General features: G+C 41.9%; 1 protein-coding gene across 1 annotated transcript in view; it reads right to left on the bottom strand.

Annotated features, from left to right (window-relative positions):
- LOC115356915 (ankyrin repeat and BTB/POZ domain-containing protein 2-like) overlaps positions 1-7,147 on the bottom strand; it is a 28,220-nt gene extending 21,073 nt beyond the window's left edge. The window contains exon 1 of the mRNA XM_030048210.1: positions 6,191-7,147. Within this exon, the coding sequence (XP_029904070.1) occupies positions 6,191-7,043 (853 nt within the window). The 5' untranslated portion in view covers positions 7,044-7,147. The remainder of the gene's footprint in view (positions 1-6,190) is intronic.
- Positions 7,148-10,271: the final 3,124 nt, after the last annotated feature.

A 10,271-nucleotide genomic window follows, 5' to 3' on the forward strand; every position in this document is an offset into this window, starting at 1 on the left:
CTGCAGCTGCTCGGCCATGGAAACCCATTCCATGAAGCTCTCTGCGTACTGTACTTGGGCTAATCTGAAGGTCACATGAAGTTTGTAGCTCTGTAGCAATTGACTGTGCAGAAAGTCGGCGACCTCTTTGCACTATGCGCTTCAGCATCCGCTGACCCCTCTCCGTCACTTTACGTGGCCTACCACTTCGTGGCTGAGTTGCTGTTGTTCCCAAACGCTTCCATTTTGTTATAATAGAGCTGACAGTTGACTGTGGAATATTTAGGAGCGAGGAAATTTCACGACTGGATTTGTTGCACAGGTGGCATCCTATGACAGTTCCACGCTGGAATTCACTGAGCTCCTGAGAGCGGCCCATTCTTTCACAAATGTCTTGTTTCACAGTCTGCATGCCTGAGTGCTTGATTTTATACACCTGTGGCCAGGCCAAGTGATTAGGACACCTGATTCTGATCATTTGAATGGGTGAGCGAATACTTTTGGTAATATAGTGTATGTTTTGTTAATTTACAAACTGTCTTTTTTCATATTTAAAAAAAAAAAAAAAAAAAAAAAAAAAAAAAAAAAAAAAACAAGAGAATTTGCCCAGGTTTCAAAGAGTTAACCTTTGAATGTGTTAAAGCTGTTAATCAGAAAGCCTAGTGAGATCAACCTTTAATGAATCATCGAGCAGTGATTGCTTTATCATCAAATTCTCTGTGTCCTTCACCCTCTGACCAAAACCAAAAAGGAGGGAAGAGTTGTATTTCCATGAGAAAATACTGTAGCTAAATCTCTGAAACAGTATGAGTGGATAAATTACCATCTGCTTTATAGTTTTACATAAAGACCAGATGGAGATAACATTAAATAAAGTTAGGTAGCACAGTGAGCATTGGATTACTCCTGCTCTTGGCTCCATCTCTGTGTAATCTCGCTGAGGATCAGACACTTTCTCCAGCTGTCCCGGCTTTCTTCACTTCCTCTTGACCCGCCGCTGATGCCAGGAGTCCAAGGATCAGTGCAAAGCTGGTCGGATAGCCACCATGTCCATTTCCCAATAGGAGCTTACCATATGAAAAAGACTGTAAGTGGGAATGTCTTTGTGAATCCTCCTGAGAGACACATGCAGATCATTGCTATTACAGTATGTTACCTGGACTCCAGGAAAGTATAATGAAGGAAGGGACAATACATTACACGGAGCAGCATGTGAGCCCAAATTGGTGCCAAGTGTGGAAAGATCCAGTGTGGTTGTCCCTGAATGAGTTTCCCATCCCTCCATCTGCATCTTATTTAACAGGTTAGTGCCCCAGCCACCACATTAAAGGTCATGTGAACTAGCTCACATTTGATACATGGTATTGTACATTTTAAACTAGCATGTGGCTAACATTAGCATGGTTTTGGCTGGGCTTGACACTTTGGGCTTCATGCAGCTGCTGGACAGGCTCCTGATGTTTTGAGACCAGCAAGGACAACTAATATGCACACTGGACAAAAACCACCAGTGTGCATCATGTCAAGTGTGTTTTGTTACATAGTTGAATCTCTGTCCCGTCAAAGGCCAAGCAGCAGAAGTATTGTAGTTTATATTTGGATGTTCCATCCCCATCCCACTGACTCTGTTCAGCATTAGCGGCACCAACGTCTGGCACCAGTGCAAATTTAGAACACTGGCACTTTGACATATTGTCCCTTCCTTCTTTATTTGGTCCCTGTCTGGTATGAGATTGTCTTGTTTCTGACAGCAGTGAGAGGTTTGTTTGTCCAGATCTGAACGATATTAAAGTCTTAGTGAACAAACCAAATCTGACATCTCAGAAGCAGGCCTGCAGTAACCGAGTCCGGCTTCAGTCTCCAGACGTGTTACTCAGACGTGTCTTGTTCTCTGTTTCTGTGGTAACATATGGTCACTTGGTTTTTCCTGCCTGTAAAAACTGAGAAGTTTTACTGATGTTTGCTATATTTTCTCTCAAACAGCAAGAAACATTTAACCCTTTGAAATCCATGGAACCTGAGGGCGGGCTTTTATTGATTGATTGATTGACACTTGTTATTGACATTGTTTTGGTACATATATAAATAAATCACATATGCGGCCTTGCCAGGAGGCAACTTGTCAACAGGATAATAATAATAATAATAAACATAATTATTAAACATAAATAATAAACATAATTATTTCCATTGTGCTCTTTTACAATAGTGCTATGGTCACTTTATCAGGTCCACCTGCACAGTGTAATGCAGTTCAGGTCAGCAGCTCTGCCATAAATTACACCTTTTATCAAAGTTTATAATGTTCAATTTTTGTTGATATTATGGAGAATGTATCCGTTTAATTTTATGTTTATTACTGAGGTTGTAGTTTGTAGAGGTCTTCTACTGGACTACATTATATTCAGAGCTGTTTCTAATTTTTTGTCCTCCCTATTTATATACATGAGGTGGGACAGAATATTGGAAACATCTCTCAATAAAATGCAGTCCAGAATGAGCTCAATACCAAACATAGAAGTGAATGAACACCTCTATTACTGTGACTAAAAGAAAACCTGAGCAGCAGAGAAGGAAACTTTATGGCACAACAATTGGATTGTAGTAGATTGTGCAGGTAGACTTTTTTTTTTTTTTTTTTTTTTTTGTGCTTATCTTTTTATTTTAGTCCGTAAAATTTTCATTAATATCCTGTTCTTTTTTTCTTTTTTTTTTGTTATTTTGCTCATCAATCAAGTGAAATTTATTCGCTGTCAACAATAAATAAATACATAAATAAATCATATATTGCTTTCACTGCCAAGTTTAAACCCTGTGCTTTTCCTCACTGAAAAACATAGAGCTTTACGACAGGAAAGGCATCAAACCCTCCCAAGGCCAGTGCACGGTGAACAACAGCTCGTCCCTGCTGACTGCTGCCTCCATGTTGACATCCACAAAGCCCTGTGTCAACTGTGGGCAGAGCCTGGCTCAACAACATCCATCCACACCGGCTCCACACATACCGGACTCCAGCTTTACAAGATTACACTACCATAACAATGTCTTCCCGCCAGTTCTGAGCCGAGGCGTGTTTGTCTTGCACTACAATGGAGGGTGTTTTGGTCACGTTTTCAGCAGCGACTGTGGCAGGGCTGAACGCTTTGGGAAAACAGATTCAGATTTTTATGACTGATGTTTTGATTTTTTTTTTTTTTTTTCAATATTTTTTTCATTTAAAACATTTTGCAAAGCATTACAGCATTAGTTAGCAGGAGGAGTTAGTGCAGTCCAAGCTCTCTGTTCTGGTTCTCTGTAATTTCACTTTTTTCAAAATCGGTGAACTATTCCTTTAAAATATCTTTTTAAAGAAATAGGAAAAGGAATTTCCTTTAAAATATCAAATTAGATGAACCGCTTCCAATATTTCTTCATTTAACTTTTGAGCTGGCAGACCAATTACCGCAAATGTTCCTGTGCAAAATTAAGGGCACAAGAAAATAAATCGTGAAACGAGTCAAAAGTGAACGGAACAGATCGTTTCTCTACGCAGGTTCTCCTGTGGTTTCAGGTCAAGTACGTCAGTCACGTTACCTGAGGCTCACTGGCAGTGATACATGTTGTGTGACAGGATGCTGGCTCACTGGAACAAAGACATACAGTATTAATTCAGTGGCACTCACGACCTGAGCCTGATGTCTAAGTATGTTTGAGTGCAGAAGCAATCTAAGTTTGCTTGCTGCAGTGATCTCAGAGAGGAGTAATGACATTCCAAGCTGTGTTTTTGGATAAGCTGAGTAGGCGAATGCTGAACAAGGTTTCAGCTAATAGACCGGCAGCCTTTTCTCATATTTCACTGCGAGCTTACTTTTATTACTGGATACGGCAGAACAATTTTGCCATTGCTTTAATGGTCGTTAAACAACGGCATTATTAAAAAGTGAGTGAAGGAACAGAGAGTAACATGTCGATACCGTTCTGCCTGTGTGAGTGTGTGCATCATTCGTCCATGAGTGTGTTGCACTTGAAAGCAGCAATAGGCACCGTGATGGTGAACGGGCCTGGGCAGCAGCTACTGTGTATTCATTTAGCAGGGCACAGGGCACGTAGAGATGTGAACCTCCTGCCCCGCACTGGGAGCAGGAATGAGGGCTTCTTTGTGTCCGGTGTGCCGATCAGAGGCTAACCAACATTCATTCATTTTCTTCACTCATTTATTCCTAGTTGTGGCCGTGGTTAGGGGCGGGAGGCAAGGAATTACTCTGGACAGGTCTCAAGCCAACACAGACAGACAGGCTTCCATTCATAACTATGGGAAATTTAGTCACCAATTCACCTGACAGGAGGAAAAAAGCCTATTAGCATCTTTAATAAAGTCCAATCAGCGTTGGATTATTGGGCTGAAACCAATAGACATCTGGCAAAAAAAAAAAAAAAAAACTTCTGATAATTTTCTGGCTTATGATTTTAGGCTGATGAGTAACTGAGTAAATTAACTAGCCATTATTTAGTTACAGTAACTTAGTAAAGTAACTAGTTACTCTCAAAAGTAAATTTCCCCAACACAGGCTTTAGTACACTACTCTGCCAACTCACTGCTATACAAAGTCATATAAAATTATAAACAATATAATAATAAAACAGTTTTTTGTCAATCTGGCAGGCAGGGCCTAAAGATGGTGGTGTTGATACATGAATGTTGGTCTATCTGCTCAACACTTTGCTCCAAGAAAACATAACTCAAAATCTATCGGGTGGACTGCCATAAAATCTGATGAGCACAATCATGCTCCTGAGAGGATGAACCCTCTCAACCCCATGACCTTTCCTGTGCACGTTAAGACCAAAATGTCAAATTTGCACAGAAGATATTGCTAAATCTCATCAGTGGAGTGCCATGATACTTGATTGGGGCATATATATTCCCAAAAAGTTGATTCCTCTCAATGTTGATGACCCCGCTACCTTTCCTAACACCATCCTCAGGCCAAAGGTCAGTTTTGATTTCTCAAAATCTGTTGCTGACTGCCTGGAAAGCATATTCATTAGGGATGCACCCACATGTGAATCTATATTCGGCAAGTTAAGAATAATGGCTTTCTGGTGAATAAATCACTGTTCCAAACACTGTCGTAAAAGTTCAGCTTTATATAATACGTGCAATATCTTCCTCTGCAGCAGCATGATTCCAATCAAAATGAATAGCGGATGGAGATACACCAAAAAAAGAGACAACAACAGCAACTTCATGTTCTGGCCTAAATGTTGTGATCCATTGTCTGTGGTTCAACTCTTCAGACCACACACACACACACACACACACACACACACACACACACAAATTACTTCTCAGAATATCTGACCACAGACAGACGTTTATCAGCAATGATCTCTCACTTCCATGTTCGTCATTATTATTACCCGAAGTGGCTGTTTCCTGTCTGAGGGGCTTTCCACCGGAAGGTATTGGCAGACTTCTACAAACACCAGTTACCTTCACTCATTCTAGACTATTCTCTCAGCAGTTTAGTGACGCTGTCAACTCTCTTGCTCTGTTATACGGTTGTGTTCTAAAAATCATGATGGAATGGGGGGCAGAGGATGATGTGATTCCGGGAGTTGTGGGGTTTTCTGGTACAGAGTAGTGCAGCTCAGAGAGGGCCTCACCCTTTGTTACTGCAGGAAGCATCCACATGCTAACCAACCCTGATGAGGATAAAGTGATCATTGTGCATCCACCCAGCCTCTCTCTCTCTCTCTCTCTCTCTCTCTCTCTCTCTCTCACACACACACACACACACACACACACACGACATGTGACCATTCCTAGTATAAGGATTTAGGATTATTTTGTTTGTCCAATAGTTAAAAAAGCAAAAACACCATTCTGTAAGTATCCCATAGCCAACAGATATTTTCCCTCTGGAAGGGAATGCTGTATGATTTCATTGTTCTTACCATAAAATGCTCATCTCCAAATGTTACAGTTTGGGGATTTATGGATGTATGTATTTTGACATCTTAACAATTTGTTTGATAGCTCAAATCAAAAGTTAATTAACTGCAGAGCAAAATTATTCCAGCACTGCAAGGGGCATGAGGAAAAACTCTTCCCTGGAAATACATTTATTATTGCTGTCAGGCTATTTTTTATCCAAGCACACTGTAGCAAAAATGAGATTTCATCACCCAGAAGAGAACAAACTTCGTGTCATGGGATAGTGAAACTCACCGCTGGAAGTTTTGCCACATATTAGATGCTCATAGACCTGCAGCAGCCCCCACAGCTCAGCGTCGTTGTTGACAGCTCCCTCCAGCACTTCAGCGGTTACCGGGCAGCAGGTGACCTCCTCCCCGCTCAGCCTCGCCGCTTGCAGAGTCCGTCCGGCCACCTCCTCGGCCAGACTTTCCATGCAGGCTGTCAGGCACACGGCCGCGTACTCATGCACACGCACTGACAGGCGCGTTTCCACCATCCACCTGAAGAAGCGACCCACAGAGAGCGTGAGCCCGCAGCGCGCAGATTTGCCCCGCTGACGCACGGTGTCACCGGAGCTCATGCAGTGCAGGGAGATGGCCTTCACCGTGGAGGACACGCATCTCTCAGCCAGACCCCAGCTCAGCACCAGATTCATCGCACTCTGCACCTCCAGGCGTGTGCACCGCCTGTGCAGCTCGCTCAGCCTCTGCGCTTCTCTGGAGATGCGGATCAAGGCCCTGCGCAGGAAAACCGACAGCCGGTGTACAGCGTCCCCCGTGAACGCTGAGCCTGAGCCGGCGACTTTACGCACGACTTCCCGTAGCTCCTGCTCTGTCCACGGGGATTCATCCAGCTCTGGCAAACAGGGACACTTGGCCAGGATGTCCGCCGCGTCCTCCGGCACCGTGCTCACCGTGTCCCAGCTGCCATTCCGGCTGTAGAGAGAGCCGGCGTGCTGCCACCAGGACCCCCGGTAAGGGGAGCTCACATGGGACTGAGACTGCCTAGAGGAGGACAGAGTGAGGGATGGGCAGGAATCCCCGGCCACATAGCCCGAATCAAGACTCAGGTCCTCCAGGGTTTTAATTAAGAGACTGCTCGACATGGTAGAGGAATGTTCGATTTCTAAATGCGCTGATTACTTTACGCACAATCGAGAAAAGAGCGAATCCTTTCCATTAAGAGCCGAGTTTCACTCCCAGTTAGAGCTCATAAGTCACAAGTGATGGAAGGCAAACTGCCAGCAGCTGACCACTGGATCAGGTCTGGCTGCTTGTGCCAAAACTAACCAAAATATGTAGGGAGGATGAAACGTGTTTTACGCACGGCGGACCAATCACGCTCATCGTCCAATAATGTAATCGGTTCACTACTGCCTTACAGCGCCATCGTGTGGATAATATTAAAATGGTCAGCTGAAATAAGTTGAGTTGTGGTGCATGCTGTCAGTCAAGGTTTTCTTGAATGAACAAGTAGGAGATGTGGTTATAACTTTCAACATGAAACACGTGCAACGTTGTTGTTTTAGTCACCAGAAGGACCAAAGTGAATGTCGTCCAGCCCCCTGAAGTCCGGGGGCTTTCATGGGGTCCTCAGCCAAATGAGGAACAATGTAACCCTCTGAAACCCAGGCACACAGAGGCGGGCTTTCCTACATTCATCCATTTATACTACACTCTTATTTAGGATATTATATTATAATGCAAAAGTAAAATATGGATTTAAAAAAAAGAACAAAACTCAGCAGGAGTCCCTGTCATTTGACAAAAAATTACATCTTCGTGTATTTTTGAAAGAAATAAAGGAAATTTCACTTTTTCAAAGAGTTGATTTCACTACCTACAACTTCATTCACTTAAATCTGTAATGATATAGATAGATAGAAGTAGTAGTAGTAGCAGTAATAATGATTATCAAACATTATGTTTTAATCTCAAGCCTTTGAGTCCATTTGTCAGTGTTCCAAATTTGACATCGAAACAATTTAGCACTTAATACAAATCAAAGAATCTTTTCTTACCAGAGTTTCAAGAGAAAGATCACTTGACATGGGGCGTCCGAGGCTTAATGAAAGTCAACTTGTGGGTCCGTACATTAAAAAGTCTGAAAAACCCTGAAATAGCCTATAACAGTTTTTACAGTTTACAGTTTTTACTAAGTCAGTCTAACCATTCCATCTCTCTCTCTCTCTCTCTCTCTCTCTCTCGCTCTCTCTCTCCCATTTTGAACTTTTAATTTGATGGTCTTTGGGGTTCTGCGGGTGTGTATTAATCAGAAGATTCAAACACTGAGCCTATCTGAAGCCTTTCACTCAGGCGCAGGCATATTCACCTCTCTCTCCACTCCACACAACAAAGAAATGACACAGAATCAAGGAGGATAAAAGTTGTATTATTTCCACAATGTAGAGCACCAGGGTTTCATCCACTTCTCACACTCTGAACTGCTGTAGTTTGGCGTTCAACTCTTAACAACAGGCATATTTTGATGTACAACAAATTAAAAATGCACACAAATCACTTTCCCTGTTGGGTTTGTTTTTTGTGTCTGTCTCCTACTCTCACTCTCTCTTTCTCACTGTGTGTGTACAAAGGATACTACAGGCGATTTTGATCTATTGTGGATAATTCTAAGATATAAATGTGTTTCCTTACTGCAGTCTTAAAAAATAAAACAAAGTCGGATGTGTCCTAAGAATTAATTTGGGTGGAAGGGACTATCACCACAGATTTCTGAACAGTATCTACAAGGCTTGGACAATTTTGACTCTGGTTCTTTGCTATTTGAATGAGATTTGTGGTTCTAAACCTTTCTACAACATTTCTACTTCTCTGGGCAACAACTAGATAAGGACATGCTTAACTTTAACAAACCACTAGATGTCAGCCATTTACTGTTCCTAATCATGGAGCTAAAGAAACGTTTCCCTCTAGCTTCTGCTGGGAAAACTGGTCCTAACTCATCCCTACTGGTTCTACGATACTATACATTTCTAAACACCTTGTTAACAGAAGACATCTACGTCCAAAGTCTCATAATTCATTCAAAAAACAAGACGTCTATTTTCAATTAATTTAAGGACAACAGAAAGGCTGTGCTACAGCAAATATTCCAGTTATTGAAAAGGTGAGCTCTATATCGATAATGCTGAATGACCTGGATGCATTTCTAAGTGGATAAAGAATAAATAACTGACCTAGAAAACCAGGCACCAATTTAAAATTAGCTTATCCCCTTCATTAGTTTTCAATGTGTACAATCATAGCAGTGAGCCAGCTCACTTGAAGCAACGTGCACCATGTCAGAGTTTTTATGTTCAGTCCGCTGACCTGAATGTCATTTTCTTTTCATTGACTGTCAAATTACCTCACTTCCTCTGCCACTGTGCAGTGTTCAATGTCAAGGATGTCCATACCACAACTGAAGCAGATTCAAATAAGGCATCTTATAACACGAAATTAGTACAAAAAATAAAACTATGACTCTGCTAGCAAACATTTTACAAACGTTGACTGAGCAAACATATTGTTCTTTGACAAAACATTACAAAACTACAAAAAATGAGCTCTTTTCATTATAAAGCGTAAATGATGTCTTGCTGTCCTCGGTCAGCTTCTCCGTTTCCTTCGCGCTGATAAAGCTCCATCAGAATGGCAGTGGTCCGAGTCACCTGGGCTTTTCACCAAAACCGGAAACGCTGTGGATCTGATTTTGGTTGCTCCAGAGTCTTATAAGGTGTCTGATTGCAGCAGCAGATATGTCTGGGGCTTCTCCATCCTACGGCTCCTCTGAGAGCCTGGTCTCCCGAACTTTCGTGAAAGGAGCACGTGCATGGAAAGTAAAGAGTCACCTACAATTTTTGCAGCACGAAAGGATTATGTGAAGGAAGCATGAGAGAAACATCACATTTGATGCTGAAATAGTATGGTGGGGTGTGAGGGTGTAAAATGGTGTGTGTGGTAGTGGTGGGGCAGGGAGTTGGGAAGATGTTCTTTAATCACAACTAAAACCTAATCCTATGCTTTCAACCAAATTGTTTCAGTAGTCTAACTTTAAATGTCCATCCAAGTGATTTTGACTGTTTTCTACAATTTTGTCATATTTCACATTGCAGCAAACAATTTTGCAAATCAGCGGGAGTACTGTAGATTTCAAAATATGTAGTTGGTCTGTGCTCCTCTGGACTGTTAATGCAAAGTGCTATATTTGTGTCTCTACATTCACCTCTATAGTAAAACAGCTCCTAAAATAACACTTTTAGCACATTTAGTGAACAAAGTGGATTATGCTAATATAAAAAACAACAAGTCCCAGTACTCTTTTTTTGTCCCTG

The sequence above is a fragment of the Myripristis murdjan genome, chromosome 3 (assembly GCF_902150065.1).
Source record: "Myripristis murdjan chromosome 3, fMyrMur1.1, whole genome shotgun sequence".
NCBI lineage: Eukaryota > Metazoa > Chordata > Actinopteri > Holocentriformes > Holocentridae > Myripristis > Myripristis murdjan.